We start from the raw sequence: 22751 nt of genomic DNA, 5'->3' as shown, positions 1-22751 counted from the left end.
GGCTAGCTTGATTTACGTGAGTCTCAGGCCAGTCAAAGCTGCTTTGACTCTGCATGTGTAATCTGATGGAAATTACCAAGGCTCTTGAGCCTGAGAGCAACAGCTTCTGAAATAAATGAAGATAACATTGCCATCTCTGCTTTTTTTTTTTTTAGGTTTGAAATGCCTGAAGCACAGGCCTATGTAACTATTAAATTTAGGAATGAACAGTCCCATTTAAAAAACCTGGTCCTGGGCTAGAGAGATGGCTCAGAGCATAGACTGCTCTTCCAAAGGTCCTGGGTTCAATTCTCAGCAACCACATACATGGTGGCTCACAACCATCTGTAATGAGATCTGGTGCCCTCTTTATGGCCTGTAGGCATACATGCAGATAGAAAACTGTACTTATAATAAACAGATAAAATCTTTAAAAAAAAAAAAAAAAGCCGAGTCCTAATTTGAAATCAGTTTTGAAAAGAGTTTTTTGTCATGTTCTCTTTTGTAGATGAATCTTTGGAGTTTAACTCCTCAGCATCTGTTGGGCAGGGAAAAAAGAAAAAGGCTGCCATCTTGTAGAGTTTCTCTTGCATCCCATTTGTTAGGGTAGCTTGTAGAGAACACATTGACTCATTCCCACTCTAACCTAGGCTGACTAGCATCTTCCCGAGGCATAAACCTCACTAGGGCCTCATGCTTCACGCAATTATTACTGAATGGTGAAGGCCACGAGAGCGTTGGCTCCATACATTTATGGAGTCTAAGCTACCGAGACATTATTTGATTCCAGAAGATCTAGGCAGTCATTGATTTCTTCATGCAGAGAAGATCAAAGCAACTGTGGCCAGTGTAACATAGCTGGTAAGTGACTTTGACAAGATTCAGCTCTTAAACTGCCTGATGTTGAAGTTGTCTTTGTTGGTATCCAGGTCTTACTCTCCCATGCCTCTTTGTTTAGCTGTTAAAAACCTAGATGTGGGGGTCAACAAGATGGCTCAGTGAGTAAAGCCTGGGGACCTGAGTTTGATTCCTGGAGAGAATTAACTCCAGAAAGTTGTTCTCTGATCTCCATGTGTCATCATCATCATTATGAGCATACACAGACACAAACAATATTAATATAGATTTGTTTTAAGAACTAGGCTTGCTATTGATTTTTTGTTTCTCTTCATACACAGTGCCCATTTGGGAGAGAAGAGTGGTGAAAGCTAGGTGTCAGGTCTGAAAGAAAATGGCCCCCAAAGGGAGTGGCACTATTAGGAAGAGTGGCCTTATTGTAGGAAGTATGTCATGGTGGGGGTGGACATTGAGGTCTCTTTTGCTCAAGATTTCCTTAACATGACTGTCAGTTGACTTCCATGCATGCAGCCATGCTCCTTACCATGATGATAATGGACTGAACTTTTGAAGCTAAGTGAGCCACACCAATCAAATACTTTCTTTATAAGAGTTGCTGTGGTCATGGTATTTCTTCACAGCTATAAAAATCCTAAGACTCTAGATATAACTGTATTTTGTTAGATTTTTTTTACTAATTTAGAAAAGGCTATATTTACATCTGGAAGTTTAATTTGAAATTGTTGCTTGCCTACCATGACAAATCCACCAGGTTCACCAAAAAAAAATTCCTTTGTTTTCCTTAGACCTTTACTTGTCTGCCCTGTTATACTGGTTCACATTCACCAAACCCCTTATGCCCCTAATTGATTTAGTAAGTCCACTCCCCTTTTCTCTCCTAGAATGAAATCTATGGACAATGTAGCCTACCGTAGAGCTGTAATTTTAGGATATATGTTCTATGCAATATATAAAAACATACTTAAAATAAAATGTAATAGTGCTTAGGCATTGGAAGATAGCAATGCTCAGTGTAAGAGCAAACTCCAATTGTCTTGCACCATACTTTGCATGTAATAGAGTTAAAGATGTGTGCTACAACACTGACTTAGTCAGTATTCTGCTGCTGTCAAGAGACCATGATCACAGCAACTCTTATAATAAAGTATTTAATTGGGACTGGCTTATAGTTTCAGAGGTTTAGTCCATTATCAGCACGACAAAAAGCATGGCAGCATGCAGGCAAACATGGTGCTGGAGAGGTCTGTTTCTGGATCCGAAAGCAGGATGGAAGAGCCATTCATTGGGCCTGGCTTGGACTTTTGCAACCTCAAAGCCCACCCCTAGTAACATACCTTTTGATCCTTTCAAGTAGTGCCTTTCTGGTGACTGAGCGAGCATTCAGCTATGGGAGCCTGCAGGGCCCATTCTGATTCAAGCCACCATAGAAACCCAACTCAACAGACTATTTCTGATACTTTATTTTCCAGAAAGCTGATTATGAATAAATGCTTATGTGAACAATGGAAAAGGACACAACCCCTAATAACACCAATTTGTTGACCTTAGAAGATGTTTATGAACTATCTGTACTTCCTTTTTTGATATAACCTGTTGTGTCTTGAGATTGTTTTTCTTCTGGGGTATTTGTCTTTACAATCGAAGAGTTTGGGAGTCAACACCCTAAAAGTTCTGGGAATGGAACTCAGGGCCTAGTATATGCTAGTTAAACATTCTGTCACTGAGCTGCATTTCCAGTTCCTGTTGTCATTTGATCTGAATACTAACTCTTTATTGGCTAGCATTAATGCTTGTGTCATTTTGTGGGTCTCACATCAGATATGTTAACTTACTCTTAGTAGTGTGCTCCAAGTTGACACAACTATGCGTACACTTGATATTATTCAGTTGCTCTGCATTCTTTAAATGTAATCTCTTTTTTCTGATAGGTCTGAATGGAGGCTACCAAGATGAGCTGGTAGACCACCGTCTGACAGAGAGGGAATGGGCTGACGAGTGGAAACATCTTGACCATGTAAGAATCTCTCAGCGTGTTTTGTTTTCCTCAGGCCTTATTGCTTTTAAATCTTTACAGTTTGTTTTGCTCTTTTTTATCTGTTTGTTTGTGGATTTGGTATGGGATGGTGTGTGCATGATCACTTTCATGAGTGCACATTTGTGTGTGTGCCATGACTTGAGTGTGGAGATTCAGAGGACAGCTATTTATTTGGTCTTCTGACTTGGCAGCAAGTGCCCTTTACCATTACTTGCCTTACCATTTTGCCCGGCCGCTTTTGTTTTTTACTTTCCTATTTGGGCATGCACCACTGCATCCAGCTCTTTACATTTTTAATGATATCCAGTAGTTCGTGCATGCTTAAAGTGGACATGACTTTTTAACCACTTGCTCAGGTGAAGGACTGCAGAGTCATTCTCAAATATTGGTGGTGGGCTGACCTCGCCGCTTCCTGTAGCAAGCAGTCATGTAATAGATAGTTAAGCAAAGGGTCCAGCTTTACTACTTACTGCCTTTGTGAGCTCCATACGTTACTCTACCTCTTTTAGCTTTGATTTTTTTCTCCTTTAAAAATAAGGTTCAGTGAAATGCCTCTGTAGGCAAAGGTATGCCAAACTTAAGTTTGATTCCCAAGACCCATGTGGTGGAGGGGAAGAGCCAACTCTGACGAGTTGGCCTCTGACTTCACTCATGGACCATGGAATGTGTACATGAACACACACAAACTCACTCACACACTAAAATTATGTAATCTGTCTCCTTAAATTTTTTTTATAATTATTTGTAATATATATCCAAATTAGAATTAACATGCTGATACATACTCACGTTCTCTTTCCCATCAGAGAAGAGCATCCCCTCTCCCTGAAAATAGTGAGTGCCTACTTTAAAACTGCATGTTGTGGCTTATCTAAAATATGTATGATTGTTATTGTTACTATCAGCAGCAGCAGCAGCAGCAACATCAATCATCTGACCCTGTTCCTTACCTAGGGAGTCGTGCATTCATGTATATGCATGTGTCTTTCACAGAGACAGCCCCAGATTGCATTTTTATAAAAACATCTAGATTTATCTAACAATACCAGGTACTCAGGCTTGGTGAAAAGTTCCTTTACTTACTGAGCTATTAGCTTACAGATCAGCAGTTTTTCTTTAAAAAAAAAAAAATTTGTCACGGTATGAGATGGTCAGAGGACTACCTTCAGGAGTCAGTTCTCTCCTTCTATCCTGTGAGTCCCAAGGGCAGCAAGTACCCCTACCTCCTGAGCTATCATCTTGCTGACCTGTATAAAGACCCCCCTTTTTTAATCATTGGGTACTATAATTTAGAAGTAACATAAGTATATGGATAGATGTGCACAGGTTGTATGCAAATGCCACACATTATATATGAGGGAATTGGAGCACTTTTAGTGTTTCTGGAGGGTTCTAGAACCAATACCTCCATGGATAGGAAAAGAGAGCTGTGTATAGAAAATAACAAGGTGTAAGAGGGACTATAGAGATGACTCAGTGGTTGAGAGCACTCGCTGCTCTTGCAGAAGACCCAGATCTGCTTCTCAGCATCCCCGTGGCAGCTTCCAACTATCAGTAACTCTAGTTCCATATTCCCTCCCTGATCTCTGAGGGCAACACATAAGCACATACATTTGTGCAGACAAAACACTCCAACACGTAAAATAAATTATTTTTTTTTAAAAAAAACAAGGTATAAAAAGAAAAAAAAGGTAAAAAAAAAAATAAGGTGTAAGAATTGACTTTCCAGGGGGGGCTGGAGAGATGGCTCAGAGGTTAAGAGCATTGCCTGCTCTTCCAAAGGTCTTGAGTTCAATTCCCAGCAACCACATGGTGGCTCACAACCATCTGTAAGAGGTCTGGTGCCCACTTATACCCTGTAGACATACACACAGACAGAATATTGTATACATAATAAATAAATAAAAAAAAGAATTGACTTTCCAATGTAAACTTTATTCCTAAGGTTTGAAATCTGTGAGTTGTTTGTCCATCCTTGATTTTCATTGTTCCTTGTTTAAATTTATCATCTGTGCCTCACTTTCTCTCTGGCTCAGGCCCTGAATTGCATTATGGAAATGGTAGAGAAGACGAGGCGCTCCATGGCAGTTCTGAGGCGTTGTCAGGAATCTGATCGTGAAGAACTCAACTATTGGAAAAGGCGATTTAATGAGAACACAGAGATGAGGAAAACTGGGACTGAGCTGGTCTCCAGACAGCACAGCCCCGGGAGCACAGATTCTCTCAGCAGCGGTAAGGACCAAGAGCAGGAGCCTGGAAAGAGCAGCAGGTTTCACTGCACTTAAAACGTCAAATCCGAGCTCACTGGTTTGTTTGTTCTGTAGCATTTGTTTGGTTTGTTTTTTGAGAATCTTACTGTTGATAGAGGTTTTTGTCCTGCCCAGCCCCGCAGCCATTTAGTTCAAAATAAAAACACAGAAGCCTGCATTAATTATAAAGTGGTTGGCCTATTAGCTCAGACTTCAAGGAGGTTCCCCAGCACCTTTGTGTGTACCTTAGGCTGGACGCAGTCCTCTTGCTTCAACTTCCCAAGTACTGGGATTGAAGGTGTGTGTCACCATGCCTAACTGCGTTTATTTAGTTGTGTGTGTGTGATTGTGTGCCATGTTTGGAGTGTTGGTTATTTCCTCCCACCACACCATATTGGTTCTAGGGATTGAATTTAGTACTTCAGGCTTGGTAGCAAGGTAACAAGCTATCTTGCCAACCCCTCTATTGCTTTTTAAAGTTTGTTTGTTTGTTTGTTTTGGTTTTTCAAGACAGGGTTTCTCATGTGTAGTTTTGGAACCTGTCCTGGAGCTCACTCTATAGACTAGGCTGGCCTCAAATTCACAGAGATCCGCCTGCGTCTGCCTCCCAAGTGCTGGGATTAAAGACATGTGCCACCACTACCCAGCCTCTTTTTTTTTTTAATTGGTGTGTTGGGGGTGTCAGGGGACAGCTTACACTATTCAATATTCTTTATACATCATGTGGTTTCCAGGGATTGAACTCTGGTCTTTAGCCTCTGCTGCAAAGGCCTTTCCTGTTGAGCCATCTTGTGACTCCTGTCCTTCACATTAGATGCAATTTGCAAGCTCCAGGTTTTTTCATTCATGTTCTGACCTGCTGACTCTCAGCTGTGCTTCCCACAATCCCCTCTTTGGGTTGATTGATTTGCTTAAGCTGCTTACAAACTCAGAAAAACAAACTTATCTGTTTACAGAGAACACACATGAAGAAATGCAAAGTACAAGATCTAGGGGAAAGAACACAGGGCTTCTCTGAACCTGTCCTACTCAAGAACTGCACATTTCAGCTAACCAACTTTGTGAATCCTGTGCCTTGTGGCTACATCATTGCAGTTGAAATACAATAGACTGGCTGGGGAGATCGAGGGAGAACTGTGCGCATCAGTGTTTTTTGCTGTTCTGCAGCATTCCTTCTCTGGGTGATGAAGCAAGACCCACCAGTATAATGTATTTTTAGACAAGGGTACATTCAAACAGTTTTGGGTTTTTTGTTTGTTTGTTTTTTGTTTTTTTGGAACAGGGTTTCTCTGTAGCTTTGGAGCCTGTCCTGGAACTAGCTCTAGTAAACCAGACTGGCCTCGAACTCACAGAGATCCGCCTGCCTCTGCCTCTGCCTCTGCCTCCCGAGTGCTGGGATTAAAGAAAGACCTGTGCCACTACTGCCCAGCTGTTAGATTTGTTTTTGTTACTTTCCGGGTTTGGCTTTTAAGATACGTTCTCATTTTGTAGTAGGCTGACCCCAAACTTGCTTCATTCAGTCCTGCCTCTGCTGAGACTACATCATGAACAACTGCCCCAGCAATTCCTATGATTTTATTATGGCCAGTCCCAATGTAGAAAGGTTTGGTAGGGGGTAAGGTAAGAGCAAGAAGAGGAAAAATTCAGACTTCTGTGGCCTTCAATGGAGAAGGAGTTATTAGCCAGAAACTTGGGTGACATCTAAACTTTGACTGGAATATAGCTTAATGATGAGTATTTGCCTAGTCTGAGCAGTGACCTGGGTTCAGCTCAGCAGTACAAGAGATCAGTAAGGGAGAAAGAAAAGAGTACCAGTTATATATGTCACATCACAACTAGATACTTTGATGGTTGCACTCAGCATATTCCTTCTTGATGCTATTCACCCCACTTCTCTTTTTCCTCAATTACCCTCCACTTCCTGGTGGCTGCCTTCCAAAGATTAGCTTAGGCAAAGCTGGGTTGTTCATCTTGATGCAGGAGAGATGAGTAACTGTTCCCAAGGGTACATCCAGGAAGCTTAAGTTATCCCCCAGAATGTTCCATCACTTTCCCCCAGACTCTGAAAAGGTGCCCTATCCAAAGGCACAGCTGAATGACAGGCCATCTGTGATCACACTCTTTCTCTACCCACCCACCTAAAGTTCCCAAATGTTCATCAAAGAGAAAGAATTTTTTCTTATGACAGTGCTAGCATTTTTCCGTAGAAGACAGCCATTAGTCTCAAGGGACTGGAAGAAAATTTGAGGAATTGCCAGCATTGATAATGTGTGTCCTGTCCTAAATAACTAAGGACTACCACTTTCTCTCTTCTTTGACAGGCATGGCTCTTGAGCCAGCCATCAATCAGCACCATTTTATATGGGATATCTGGTATATCAAGAAACAAACAACTTACACAAGTGCACACATCTTTGATTTAAAACTTCAAAAAACAAATGAGGCGAAATTTTGGGTCATCCTTAAAAATCTGAGCCTGTAACAAATAGTCCCTGAAGCAATTGAGAGATATTGACTAAAGATGGACATGTACGTTTCTCCCTTGAGCACGCATGTGTGCAGCCGAGGTGACAGAGTGCAGGCTCACGCACTCACTAACACACCTCTGTGCACTGTCACTGCTCTGTACAGACTGCCCTGACTTGAGGGTCTTCCTGAAATGACCATATTATCTACTGTGCCTGGAACAGTCCTTACTATTTTTATGACCTGTCCAAGTCATCACTAGCACCTCTCTTTCAAAATGAAGGCAATTTGGTAAATTCTAGTCACTCTAGATTTAGTACTTCATGGATCCTGGTGCCTCCTATTTAGATTCTGAGAATATTGACAACCTGTCTGATTTCAGTTGTATCATTTGTCTGGGATACAGCATAGTCGACATAGGATTTACTTACCATGCACTAAGCCCTGGGTTTAGTCCCTAGCACCACAAAAACTGGGTATGGTTTTAGAGTACACCCGTGATTGTAACATTTGTTAAGTAGAGACAAGAATTTCAGAAGTTAACTGCTAGCTTGAGCTTCATGAAACCCTGTCTGAAAAGAAGGGGAATGAGAGAAGAGAAAAAAAGTGGTATGGTAGGGGCTAGAGACATGGCTCAACAGTTAAGACCACTAAAAATGCTCTTCCAGAGGACGGGACTTTAGATGGCTCACAACACTTGTACCTTCAGCCTCAGAGAATCTCACTTAAGCCGACACCTGCACTCATACATATTCACACTCAAAGACATGTAGTCAGAATTTTTCGTTGAGACAGCTGGCTCCCCAATAATGAAACGGAGACTTCCTATTATAAAAGTTTGACCGATCGCTTAGCCTTGTCTCTGTCTCACTAGCTCTTATAACTTAACTCATCTTTATTCATCTTTGTATTGCCACATGACTTATGGCTTTTACCTGTCCTCTCTCATGTCTTGTTCTCACTGCATCTTGCTGGCAACTCCATCTTTCTTTTTCCCAGCACTCTTCTCTGTCCAAAAGACCCTGCTATACCTCCTCCCTAGCTACTGGCCGTTTAGCTTTTTATTAGACCAGTCACAGTGACACTTACATCTTCACATGTCATAAAGGAATATTCCACAACGTATACATAGTGAAAATCAAATATAAATCTTTGGTTGGTTTTGATTTTTTTTTTTTTTAGACAGGGTTTTTTGTATAGCTCTGTTGTCCTGGAACTCAACTGTGTAGGACAGGCTGGCCTCGAACTCCTACAGAAATCCTCCTGCCTCTGCCTCCTGACCACTAGGATTAAAGGTGTGAGCCACCACCACCACCACCACCAGGCTAAATACACAGCTTTTAAAGAAAAAGAAAAATGACAGGATAGATTATGAGTGGCAATGCCTCTCCCAAGTGAAGGAATGGGCGTTTATATCCTGTAGTATTTAAACATACTAAATAATGTGTTTCTAGATAAATAGGGTTTATTTATTTTTCACTGTGTGTCAGTTTTAGAAGGAAAGCAGAATTCACAATGTGGACTAAACTGTTAATACTGAAGTATGATGGGCATTGTTTTCTTTAGGAAAGTCTCTTACTGGCATGGTACACAACTTTAATTGCACAATTTTAGAGACATCAGAGAGCCGCCTAGTAGAGTGTTCTAGGACATTCAGGGTTACATAGGCCTTGTCTCAAAAAACTTTGTGTTTTTCATTATTTTAAAAATCATATGGATACATGCTTACATGCCTACGTGGTGTGTATATGTGGGTACAAGTGCCATAGTGTACCTATGGAGGTCAAAGGACAATTTTTGAGAGCTGATTCTCTCAAAATTTGGGGGCTCCAGTGATGTAACTTGTTTATCGAGCTTGCATGGCAGGTGGTTACCACTGAGCCATCTCTCCAGCACCTTTTATGACGGAGCCTCATTGTGTAGCTCTGATCAACTTAGAACTCACTATGTAGACTAGACGATATTTTTTTTTTAGTGCTACTTTTGTTTGTTTTGGTTTTGAGATAGGTTTCACTGTGTAGCTCTAGTTAGTCTGGAATTTGTTATGTAATCCGGGCTGGCTTTAAGCTCAAATTGATCCGCCTTCCTCTCGCTCCTTCATGCTGGGATTAAAAGCGTGCCTAGTTTAGTGCGATTTTACAAGTAGTTGGACTATGTAAAGGCCATATGCAACAGCTCTTTGGAAGCTGAGGCAGGAAGATTTTATGTTTGAGGCCCTTCTGAGTTGTGACATACTGAAACGTCTCCCACCCCAGCAAAACCCAGATTATAATACAGAAAGATAAAATTGTAGAAGTACTTTCTCCTTGTTTAATTTCTCATAGCAATGCTTAGTAACAAATTAGTGTTGTCTTACAAATATTTCTGTGTTCATATTTAAAGAGAGTTCCCCCAGTTCTTTGTTTTGTCATTTTCGGTCTGAACTTCTTAGCACAGGCCTATAATCCCAGCTACTTGAGAGGCAGAAGAAAGAGAATGAGTTCAAGGCTTGCCTGAGCTAAAAAATTCAAGGGTAGCCTGAATTACATAGGGATATTTTGATTAAAAGTAACAAAAGGGAGCCTGGGACTTGATTCTTAGTCAAGATAGAATGGATTTACTTATATGATGTCCCAAGTTTTGTGTGACCCACTGGTGAAGCACTTACCATGAACGAATCATAGATGTTTGGTTCTAGGTGGTAATGAGAAGTCTGATAAAAAGAAATCTTGTGTCGGGGTTAGGGATTATTATTAGGGCATTTGCCTAGCATATATGAGAATTTGGGTTTTGAATACTGATTAAAGACAGCGTCTGACTCCTTGCTCTTTATCTCTCTTGTATAGATTCTCAGCGGGAATTCACCAGTAGGCCAGGAACAGGATATGTGCCTGTGGAGTTCTGGAAGAAAACAGGTGTGTATCTGTCTGCTGATAGGCCGTCTGTCCTCACTGGTTTACGCAAGCTGAAAACTCATACACTAAGGAAAGTTTGGTCAGCCTTTTAGTTGTCCAGAATGTCTTTTTTATTGAACTGTGGCTTCTCCTATCCTCCCTCTGGCTGACCGGTACATTTCCTGGGCTGAACTGGCTGCCTGATCCTTGGCAGGTCAGAGGTTTGGAATGGATCCCTCTAGGCCTTTTCATGCCTTTCTGCTGGCTGCCATTAAAGTTTTCTTGTGTTTGTGGTAGCACAGTGTGGAAGCCAAAAGGCAATTCTAATATCAATCCTTGATCTACCTTGTTTTGAACCTGTCTCTTATTTCCTGCTTTGAACACCAGGCTAACTGGCCAGGATGCTCCTGGGAATTCTGTTTCTACTTATCCATCTTCCTGTGGGAATACTGGGATTGTTAGATGCATGCTTTCACATCAGACTTTCTGTGAGTTCTTTGGATCGAAACTCATGTCTTGCACTTAGATGGTAGGCACTTTATTCACTGAGCATCTCCAGAGATCTCTGCAAGAGCAGTGAGGGCTCACAGTCACTGAGCCATCTTTCCAGCTCCTTTTCCTGCTTTTAGTTTACCCAAGACTACTTTAGAGCTAAAAGATGTCAGCTCTGTGGCTAAATGTGTGTTTACTGTCTGTCAGGACACTAGCAGCACCCAAGAGTGAGTATACGCAGGTTCTTGACTGTAGTTGGCAGGTTGTATCCCAGTTTATACCGGTCGATGCTGGCCTTGAAGTAAGCATCCTCCTTCCTCAAGAGTAGCTAGAATTATAGGCATGTTTATCTATTAGTTATTTTTACCATGTAAAACAGTTTGGAAATGATTTTAGAATGAGAAAAGTAAATCTTTTTGGTTTTGGTTTTGTTTTTTCAGGGCAGGGTTTCACTGTATAGCACTGGCTGTCCTGGAACTGACTCTGTAGACTAGGCTGGCTTAGAGAGATCTGCCTGCTTCTGCCTTTTGAGTGCTGGGATTAAACACATGTGCTACCACTGCCTGATGAGAAAAATGTATTTAATATTGATTAAAAAATTAGGTATATTAGTAAAAATTCACACTAAGATAAAGATTTCTTAATGACTCTGACTGCTTGAGAGGTACCTTTGTTAACTGCTAACTGATTTTCTTTTGGGCCAAGTAGGCCTCATTTTGCTACAGTATTTCCTGTGATCTTAGACAATCTCTAGTGAGGTAGCTGTTCAAACTACGATTGGGTTTGGGTTTTTTCTTTCTTTTTTAAAGATTTTATTTATTATATATACAGTGTTATGCCTGCATGTATGCCTGCAGGGCAGAAGAGGGCACCAGTTCTCATTACAGATGGTTGTGAACCACCATATGGTTGCTGGGAATTGAACTCAGGACCTCTGGAAGATCAGACAGTGCTCTTAACCGCTGAGCCATTTCTCTAGCCTGGATTTAGTTTTTCAAAACAGGGTTTGTCTATATAGCCCAGGCAGTGCAGTGATCTAATATAGGGAAATCTGGAGTCCTTGACCTCTGGGTGAAAACTTTAAGGCTGGATCAGTTTTATAGGAAGTTGTAACGGCAGAACAGTTTAATGCTCCTTTGAGTCCATGCTTTATGAAAGAGCCCAGCTGTTAGGGATCCCCTTAGCGTCTGGGTTTTATTTTCCTCATTTGTAGTGTCTTCACTTAAGGAAATCAAGCAAGGTGGGTCAGAGGAGGGAGGAATCTTGTTTCTCCAAATGTCCCTTCCTTGTTTTTACCTGGATGCCCTAGGCATGTGCCTGCTCTATTTGTACGCTCATATCATTGCACAAAGCTGCTGATGTCCTTTACCACACACCCAGACCACACTGATCCTCACCTCCTAGGTGCCTTTCCCAAATTCAGAGCCTCTTGTCTCTGCTCCATAGCAGCTTCCCAGTTGCTTTCTTATCTCCATAAGATACATACATGCATGCATGCATACATACATACATGCATACATACATAAGACCCAAGATGTACATCTATCTTGTATAGAACTCCAAAACTTCACATTTTCTTAGAAAATACAATATTCAAAACAAAACATATTTTGATCCTCTCTTGTCTAATTTTGACATATGAGATGGCACTTGAGCCACTGGGCTACAGGAAAAGAAATGGTGTTTATACACGTGTGTATTCCCAGCCTAACACAGCATCCACTTTGATGTGTATACCTAACAGTCGCTTCCCTGGGTGAGCCTGTGTAAGAATAGAATATAAATGTGTGTTTCGTGTTCACTCCTGCACATCCTCTTTTCGCTGTTTTCCTTAGAAATACTGTGCTTAGCTGAGTGTGTTGGCACGTGCCTATATTCTCACTGCTTGGGAAGCAGAAGCAGGAGGATTGCCACAAGCTTGAGACTAGCCTAGGCTATATATAGTGAGAACCTGTTAAACCCTACCTCCTCGAACCCCCGCACATCCAGTGTTGTGGATTGGGATGGAAAAGATCTCTCTGCCAGTTGATTTTACTGTTGCTTTCTTCCAGAAGAAGCTGTGAATAAGGTGAAAATTCAGGCCATGACAGAAGTACAAAAGGCTGTAGCTGAGGCGGAGCAAAAAGCCTTTGAAGTGATTGCAACTGAGAGAGCTCGAATGGAGCAAACCATAGCGGATGTCAAAAGGCAGGCTGCAGAAGATGCTTTCCTGGTCATCAATGAGCAAGAAGAGTCCACAGAGGTCAGAGCTATGCTGGGCTATAGGCTGGGCTGGGTGGCTGAAGGGGAGCAAGCCCACTGCTTGCCACTGAGGTGCTGGGTGGGAAGAGTTCACTAGATGATGGGATTTTTTTAGCCGATACCAGGAGACTTTTTCCTTGCTTTAACATAAACCAAAGTAATAAATAATTCTTTTAGATTCATTATAGTCTATCACATACACACAGTATATTGCTTTAGCTTCCATGAAGGCGGAGTTTGTACCAATTACAACTGTAGTGGTTTCACTGTGTGCAGTGAAACCTAACTATGTGTGTGTACCTCTTTTTAAATCTCAGAGTAATCTAATTATGGAGATGTTGATTCTCAATTTGTAGAAGTGGCAGATAAGATAGACTGTCCAGTGCCCTATCTAGGGCCCAAGACTCGGTGATGCTTCAATACAATGAAAAATTGCAACTGGGCATGATGTTACACACCTGTAATCCTAGCATTTGGGAGGCTGAGGCCAGAGAATTTAAGAGTTCAAGTGAGCCTGGTATACATAGGGTAAAACAGGTCACAAAGAAGAAAAAAGATGGAAAGGCAGAAACATTGTGACAGTTTCAGTCACACCCCTGCCTGCCGCCTAACCCCCCCCCCATACTAGGTAAATACATTTGTGGCCTTTATTTGGCAATTGTGCTACCTCTTAATTACATCCCAGTCTTTTTATTGTTTTTATTTTGAGACATGGTCACGCTGAGTTTATAAAACTGCCTTTGAAGTCAGCGTCCACCTGCCTCAGGCTTAGAGGAGATGTGTGCTTTCAGCCCTATCACTAGTATATTTGAAATCAATGAAATTTCTCTGTGTAATTATTTTTTTTGAGGCAGGGTCTCTATGTAACCCTGACTGTTCTGGAGCTTGCTATGTAGATTGGGCTGGCCTCAAACTCACAGAGATCTACCTGCCTCCCAAGTGTTGGGATCAGAGATGTACACCACTACTCCCAGCCTATAACTTTCATTTTAGTCTTTAACCTTTTTTTTTTTTTTTTTTAAGGGTAGTGGATTTTTGAGATCTGATCTTTCTGTATAGCCTAGTCTGGCCTGGTACTGTGTAATCCAGGTTGTTCTTGAAATGAAGGCAATCCTTCTTTCTCAGTCTCCTCAGTGCAGTAGGTTTACAGGTGTGCAGCATCGTGCCAGCCTTCTCATTTTAGTCATTTTTTAGGCTTAAAACATAAGGAATAAGACTATAGTAGCTATAATTTTAAGCAGCAAACTAAAAGTAACTTTCAGGTGAGATGCGTGCCAGCATGGATCCTGGCAAATTTGCATTTCCAAAGGAAGAACAGACATCTTCAGCTTTTGGTGAATTGGCAGTGGACCAGAAAGGCTGATTGTCTTGCATTTCATCAAGAAAATCCTGCTGAATAAATAGCAGTTTCTCCATCTCATGTGAAGCTGTGCGAAACAGGAGAAGCATGCTGCTCCCACCTTCTCTTCATACTGACCTCTCATCATTAAGGAATCAGTTTTCTGTACAGAGGATATAACTGCCCTGTCCTTTTGACCTGGTAGCTTTTAGGAAGATAAACTGAGTTACAGTGTTGTAGTATTCAGTGGTGTGTAAACAAACTATAGCAGCTCCTACTTTTGTCAGCCTGGGTTGCTTTTCTGCCTGGGATGGTTGTTTGTCTGTTTGTTTTTCCCGAGACAGAGTTTCTTTCTGTAGCATGATTGTCCTAGAACTCACTCTGTAAACCAGGCTGGCCTTAAACTCAGAGAGATCCACTTGTCCTCTGCCTCCTGAGTGCTGAGATCAAAGGCGTGCACCACCACTGCTCAGCACCTTGCCTAGGATGGAGGGACAAAAAGACTTTATCTCTCCAACAAGGCATGTTCTGTCTCCAGCTCCAGTTTTTTTTTTTTTTTTTTTTTGCAAATATAATAAATTAGCAATTGACTATGAAGTAGAGAGTCTTTTCTCCTGTGGGCCAGGGCTGCCAAGAGTTCTGAGTTGGGATCCAAGGCTTTTGACAAGCCCCAGGTAATTCTGACAGAGCTTACATGAGATTCTGACATAACCAGTGGCTTCTGCTTAACAGAGGAGATCCTGGAATCACAATCCTGCCTCGTGTAACTCGTGACTCAGGAGCTTTGTGACCTTCCCACAAGAATCACAGAAGAGCCAAATCTGGGGCTCAGGTTTTGAGAAATGCTAATTTGAGGGGGTGATTAAAGGGTAAACAGTTTCTTTTGGGGAGGCCAAGTGTTGTTCTCAAGATGGGGTCTCACAGTCTAGGCTGGCCTTGGATTCACTATATAGCCAAGACTTACTTTGAACTCCTTCCTCACCTGCTTCTACTGCCCATTTTGGGTCAGGGATTGTAGTCAGGCACCACCAAACCTGGCCTAAACCCTTTGTTTGGTTTCAAGAAGTTGTCTCACCTATTACCCAGGCTGGTCTCAAATTAAATCTTAGCCTCCCAAGTAGCTGGAACTACAAGCCAGCGCCACTCCTTTGCCCAAGTTCTCCTGACACTGACTGTATTATACCTGCACATTATGAGCCTATCTCTGGGTGGAGACTGCTACTTTATCCTACATTTCATACAGCGTGAAAATACTGTTAAATAATGGCAACCAAGATGGAAATGATGGTGGCTTGGTGCTCTGACCTGGTTTTCAGATGTCCTTGCAGACACCTGAAGGGAGAGGCAGCGTATAACAGGGCTCCTGACTTGTTCCTCACAAGTGCCATCAATTTGTTGAGGTATTGCTCCTCGGCAACCTTCAAGCTCATAGTGTTCCAGAGACTCCGGAACACATTTTGCCTGAAAATGTATAAATGTAATGTTAACAGTTCTCTAAGTCTGTTCTCTAATTCTCTCCTCTAGCAAGGTTTTACTGTCCTTATAGTACATTTTCTGAGAAGCCTGAGTTAGACGGGATCTGTAGTCTTTTCTGATGTGCTTTGAAGTAAGTTTATATCTGGAGTATCTGGGCCTAAGTAGACCCAGGCTCTAAATAGCCAACCCTTTGATGACATTCTAGCCTTAGCACATCTGGGCCTCAGTTTTCCCATCTTACAATGCTGGGAAAGAACCAGTAGGCCTGTTTTGTATTCTGGTCAAGCATCCTGATTTTAGGGAGAAGGCTGCCTTGTTCCCTAGATAATGTTGTAGCCGGTCTTTGAGATGGACTTTTGCCATTCTGGTGGCCTTGCAGGCAAGAAGGCTAATTGCTAAGTCCTTGATGGCTTTACCAGACTAGAATCTTTAAAGCAAACAAACACATTCTTTTTCCAGTGGGACTGGGAGTCTTCCTGTGAAGAGCGTTATATGTCATTGCTGGATTCCTCCCAGAGGTAGCAAAGGACTTAGGAGTCAGTGGTGGGGCTATGCAGGAGTAGGTTTTTTGTTTGTTTTATCTTTAATGCTATCTTTGCTCCCAGCCATCTAGAGGTGTGGTGGTAAGTTATGTATTTAGTGACATGGTGGCTGTCCTGCTGCTTTCATGGCTGCTACTTGAGCTCTCACCAAGCCTTGTTTAGCTCTTATGTTCTCTGATAGAGCTACTGTTCTTAACTGGTGCTTTCTGCTGAGCCTCAGGAGTACTTACCCCACTCTGAATAAATGTAGCAAGCAATAAGAAAACTCCCTGAGCTCTACTTCAGGTACCTCAGTGTTCAGTGGCCTTGACAACAGTTTCCCCTCAGCCCATCAGCAATGTGACATGACAGCAATGGAAATAGGCACAGAGGACAAAGGAAGCAGTAGTCCAGCCATCTCCCTTTCATCCATCCTGGTTCCCTGGCAGGTACTTGGGGGGAACTGTTTTCCTATATTCCTTTAAAAGTCTGTTAAACAATCAAATATTAGCCAGGTGGTAGTGGCTCGTACCTTTGATCCTAGCACTTGGGAGGCAGAGGTAGGTGGATCTCTGTGAGTTTGAGGCCAGCCAGGGCTACACAGAGAAGTCCTATCTCAGGGAAAACAAAAGATGAAATATTGTCAGTAAAAATGGTAAAGATGGTTCCTCCATTGGTTGCTATAGAAAAATGTTTGTTCAAGTCTCATGTAGATTTATGGTCTTTCTCCAGAAGAGAATTGAGAGACCTGGGCCAGGTGACTTGTGCCCATGATCCAGGTGTTTGGGATTGGGGGGAGATAGGAGGATCGGGAGTTAAAGGTCATCCTCAGAGGACTCACCCACAGGTGTGTAGCTCCACAATCCTTGCTCTACCATGCAGATGACAAGTGGCAAGCCTGACCCTCAAGATGTCATCAGCCACTAACTGATGCCTGTGTCTTGCAGAACTGCTGGAACTGTGGCCGAAAAGCCAGTGAGACGTGCAGTGGCTGCAATATTGCTCGCTACTGTGGTTCCTTCTGCCAGCACAAGGACTGGGAGCGGCACCACCGCCTCTGTGGCCAGAGTCTGCATGGCCACAGTCCCCACAGCCAGAGCCGGTCACTGCTCCCTGGAGGGCGGGGTTCAGCCAGGTCTGCTGACTGCAGTGTGCCCAGCCCAGCCCTGGACAAGACCTCAGCCACCACCTCACGTTCCTCAACACCTGCCTCTGTGACAGCCATCGATGCCAATGGACTCTGAGCCACAGACTCCACCCACCCTGATGACCACTCCACATGGCTGAATGCTTGCACCAGGGAGCTGGCAATTAGAACAAGTGGCTGTTGAGTCATCAGCAAGAAGCAAATTGGCAGAAAGCATCCAAGAGGCACTCCATAGTTTCTCTAGGATTGCCACGTGTCACTCGGAGAACTAGTGTGTCATTCTCTGCACATAGGAAGTAGCTTGAGCTGCATCCTCCATGGCTTTCCTGATGTTTCTCTTCCAGCTAAAACTGGCATATCCGGCCCCTTCTCAGTGTAGACCACCAGCTCCCCCAAGTCCTCGCATCAGCAGATGTCAGTAGTGTCCCACCAGGCACCTGTGCCACAAACCATCCGTAGGAGAGGTCTAAAGGCTGGTAGCAGGCTACTGAAGGAGACCTTTCCTCCCCCTGCCACCAAACAGTTTCTTGAACCTCATCTCCACCCTCGAAAGACACTGATTGGTCTAACAGACCACAAAGCAGTCCTCAGGACTTCTGAGCCACTCAGGCCTGCTAAGATACTCAGACATGCCAGAAAGAAGCTACCACTTAAGCAAAGTCTCTAGAAATGGTATTTAAAAAAAAAAATTAAAGCAGTCTTCCCCAAGCATCACAGATCATCTTGGACAAGATTTTCCAACCTGGCCAGCTCCATTAGTTTGGAACCTCACCCCCAACTCCAGTGTTTTACTTAATTTTGCTTGTGCAAAAAATAACATCCATTGCATGGATTGGTCTGAGAGAGGATGAAACCATTGTGCTAGTCTTTTCTCTTAGCATGTTGGCCAAACTAAAATACTGAGTGCATCACCTCTTGGAAATGCAAAACCCTCTGCTGCTGCTTGACTGTTTAAACAGTCATCTTGTTCTGTGTGTCCTTTTCTCTCTCAGACTGTGCATGTCTGAATCACTGGGGGTGTCTCTTGCCCATAGGTTCTGTTTGGCACCTGTCAGGCTACAGTTTGAGCAGTGTTCCTGACTCTGATGGGGTTTTTCACACCTGGTTTTGTGGCATTATGCCACTTCATGGGTTTATTATCAGGTGGACATTCTTAGCCTCCTTTTTCTGTGTTAAATCTGTGATAGCATTCCTCACAGCAGAGTTTGTGAAGTGTGGGAACAGTTTTGAAAAGCATGAGCGTTTTTCCCATCTTCAGAGATTTTTCCAATTATCTGAGTCTCCAAATAGAATACCATCTGTACCCTATTTATCAGGCTGAGTACTGCCTCACACCTTTTCTACTGCCATTTGAGGTTTGTTAGGAGTCCCAGGACCTTGCCCCTACCACTTAGTATCCTCCAGCATCCTCTTGCTTTGTGTAGTCAATTGGAATGAGTCATTGACTTTAATCCTGTTGGCCTTTGGAAGCTGTGGTCACCTTCTATACAATGACCAAGTCTGAATACTAGACCTTGCGCCATAAAAGCATGGATGTCATTGTCCTTGCATATAGTCACAGCTAATTTTAAAATTTTTGAGTCCCTACCTTATTTGAACAAGGATTTTCAGTCTTAGAAACTTAGACCTTAAAATCATGTTTCAGCATAGAATACCCAAGACTCACTGCTTGTCAGACAGCCAAGTGCAGCCTGGCCTCCCTGCCAACATCCCCATCAGCCTGCTGTTGTAGTATCCTAGCCACTGAGGACAAACTTTGCTTTACTAGGTAGAGTCAGTACCAGACAATACTTACCCCATAACCTCAGACACAAGACGTCTGTGCTACAAGAAGACCAGAGGCTTCTGGGAGTCTGAGAATGTCTCCTGGTGTACCCTGGATCCATTTTTCATTAGTAAATTGGATTAACATGTAAGTGTTAAAATCTTGCGGCTACAGGACTACTCAACGTAGTTAAAGAGCTGGAACCAGCACACTATTTCTTACCAGGTTGGAGATCAGTTTCTACAGCAAAAGTCTGGGCTAAGGGTCTACTTTTGTGGGCTACATGGTTGGCCTGTCAGATTCTGATCCATATTCCTGTTTGGGAACTGCTTAGCTTCTATGCCCTGCACAGATTCGTTTATAAACCTGAACAGTACTTCACACAGTTCTCAGACCTGTCACTATCTTGACTTTTAAGTGGCTTCTGCTTAGGACTTGCTTTTCAGATTCAAGGAGTTCCTTTCTGCAGTTCTCCAACTCCTCCCTAGGAGGAGCAGCAGCATATGGGGTAGAAGCTGGAATTACATGAGTGAGTCCCAGCTCCCCCTTCATTGCTAGTCTACTAATATGACCTATTACTAGGCTGGAAGTAAACAACCTTCCATTCATTCCCACCTTTCTATCTTAATAGAAAAGAAGAAACCACTGAGCCAGGCTGCTCAGAGGCCTGGCCTCTGTAATAACTATTTGGGGAACAAAAAGATCAGGGCTTTATCATCCTCTGCCAAGTGAGAGATAAAATTAGAAGAACCAGACAAGACTGAAGGTAACCAAACTGGAGTTACACAACCATCCCTCCAGCAAATGGTGAAGGCTTGGTAGGTAGGACACTGTGGAAGCTCGGTTGAGGTGTGACTTATTTAGTAGTGTGGCTAGCATGCAGAAGTCCTGGATTTGATTTCCAGAATGACATAATCCAGCCATGGTGGTAAATATCTATAATCTGAGCACTTGGGAGGTGGAAGCAGGAGGATCAGAAATTTAAGATCATCCTCAGCTACGTTGCAATTCTGAGGCCCATCTCAGTTACATAAGATCTATCTTGACAAAAAGACACATCTAAGGGTCCCTGCAGCTTCATCAGATTGACTCATGCCAACAAGTGGTGGTGAGGGCACCGACTGAGCTGCTTTTTCCTGTGGCACTAAATCACATGCTGCCGTGGATCTGTGTGGAAACATCTGCCCCATCTGCCCCCCTCAGGTCTACTCAGGGTGTTAGCTGTTATCTTCTGCAGTGTGGACTCTTTTACCCGTTTGGTCCCCAGGAAGTGCTTTACGTCTTGATGTCAACTCCAACATCTTCCAGAGGGGATATCTACATTTTAGTTTGTTAGCCCTAGCCCTAAAAGATGAAGTGACCGTACCTACTCATAGAGGGTGAAGACATTTTTCTGAGTGGTTCTGGAAGCTGTCTCAGCAAGTATGTGGGGACTCAACAGAACTGCGAGTGTATGTAGTGGGTTCTCTCTGGAGCATAAAGAATGAGCAGATGGCCATCGTCCTGGGAACTGCAGACGGGATTGTGGGCTGAATAAACCATTACAAATAGGACACATCTTGGAGGCTTTCTTCAGAACTGGACTAGAACCAAGGTTTCCAGGCTCCTGGCTCAGGAGACCAAGCCAGTATGCCTTGATGAATGTTTGCAGAGTCCTGAGTGGTGACGTGTTTGAACCAAATGTGAGAAAAGCCAGAAGGAGCTGAGCTGGCCAGTGTGGACCAGGTGGCCAGCTGTGGAAGATCCTTGACCCAGCAGCTGCTTGGCAGGACCTGCCCACTCAAGTATATTCCTTGTAAAGCCAAAATGCTGAACTATCTGCTTCTGCCTCATGTGTTGACACCCATTTCCAAAGATGATGGAGTAAGTGTGAGCCAGGAGGAAGTTGAGGTGGTGGGTGATGATTTGTCCCTCCCATCTCCTTCCATAGCCCAAGAGGTGCTGCTTCCCACTCAGTCCCCATCTTGTCAAGCCTCCAGCTGCCCAGTGTAAACTGTCAATGCTTATACCAAATAGGGCATGTGCAGCTGGTGTCTTGTCAGGGGCAGCCCAGTCCCTGCCTTGCCAGGGAGAAGCTGCAACACTTGTTCAGTGCATGGTTTAAAGGGCTGTTTGATAGAAGACCTTCATCCCACTCCTGTGGCTTTCCAAGTTCCTGATGAGGCTACAAAGGCTCCATCCCTACAGAAAAACCAATAATGTAAATAGAGAGCCACGCCTGTAAGCATGGTTTGCAGAGGTGGGTGATGAATGTGAAGCCACCCGCAGGACACATTTGAGTCTGGTTTTCCTGTGCTTTGTCATTTGACTCAATAGGAACTTTTGTTACTTAACTCTGTTCATAACTTATTTAATGTACTGTATAAATGAACCAAAACTGTTAAATACGTATTTAGTTTGTTCTACTTAAAGTAGTTAATAAAAATGCTATATTCCTTTTCTGACTCAAGCTGGACTAGGTCTGGGCAAGATAGTATATTGGTAACAGCGCATAGGGCACAGTGGCCTGCTGCGGGCTTTGGTATCGTCACGTACCACACACATTCTCTCTTCCCTCCCCAACCCCAGGTCTTTGATGGAAGAGCAGTGGGGCTGTGTACAAAAGAGCATGGGGCTGGGCAAATCAGGAAGGGGCTCTAGCACAGACGTCTTTAAGGACGTCATGCAGTTAGAGCCTTCCATGAAGCCAGTTACAGCTACCTTCTCTGTCCCAGGGAGGCCTAACTGGCCATGCTGGTTGCAGTTGAGTGTCAGTAATAGTGTATAGTGTACAGATATCCTTGGTTCTTTACATTCTTCTCCACTGAGTGATTTTACTAAGAACATTCAGCCACAGAATGGACTTAGGATGTATTTTTTCCTAGTAACTTTTGTTATTTCCTTACAAAATTTCAGCATTAATATGCCCGGGCTTGTGAAATTTTATATTCTTTCTGTACTAGCGTTAATTCTTAATCTCACTGATAACTAATTTGTGGCCATACTTAACTAAGTCTCATTCGGCTTCATTGTTTGGTATCAGGTGCCCTCTGGAGGACAAAATGGTGCTTGCTGCTTCTGTCTGAGCTAATTCCTACCCAGGGTGATCCTCTAGCTGCTTGTGTTTTTTTCTGGGTTTCAGCCTTTTCTGAATCTGTCTCTGTCTCCCTGCCCCCCCCCCCTTCCTAGACAGGGTTTCTCTGTGTAACAGCCCGGCTGTCCTGGAACTTTGTAGACCAGGCTGGCCTCAAACTCACAGAAATCTGCCTGCCTTCACCTTCCAAGTGCTGGGACTAAAGGTGTATACCACCACACCTGGCATTTCTGAGGC

At 43.2% G+C, this 22751-nt stretch overlaps 1 protein-coding gene across 5 annotated transcripts in view; it reads left to right on the top strand.

The window, feature by feature from the left end:
* Cbfa2t2 (CBFA2/RUNX1 partner transcriptional co-repressor 2) overlaps nt 1-21890 on the top strand; it is a 102196-nt gene extending 80306 nt beyond the window's left edge. For 4 of the 5 annotated variants that reach the window (XM_048431514.3, XM_048431519.3, XM_048431517.3 and 1 more), the window contains 5 exons: nt 2766-2851; nt 4909-5104; nt 10413-10481; nt 13004-13194; nt 17477-21890. In XM_048431514.3, coding sequence (XP_048287471.1) covers nt 2766-2851; nt 4909-5104; nt 10413-10481; nt 13004-13194; nt 17477-17773 — 839 coding nt within the window. In that variant the 3' untranslated portion in view covers nt 17774-21890. The remainder of the gene's footprint in view (nt 1-2765; nt 2852-4908; nt 5105-10412; nt 10482-13003; nt 13195-17476) is intronic. The other variant, XM_048431515.3, reaches the window with a different exon arrangement.
* Nucleotides 21891-22751: the final 861 nt, after the last annotated feature.

Source organism: Myodes glareolus, chromosome 10 (assembly GCF_982192425.1).
Source record: "Myodes glareolus chromosome 10, mMyoGla1.1, whole genome shotgun sequence".
NCBI lineage: Eukaryota > Metazoa > Chordata > Mammalia > Rodentia > Cricetidae > Myodes > Myodes glareolus.
This window is presented reverse-complemented; position numbering and strand designations above follow the sequence as displayed.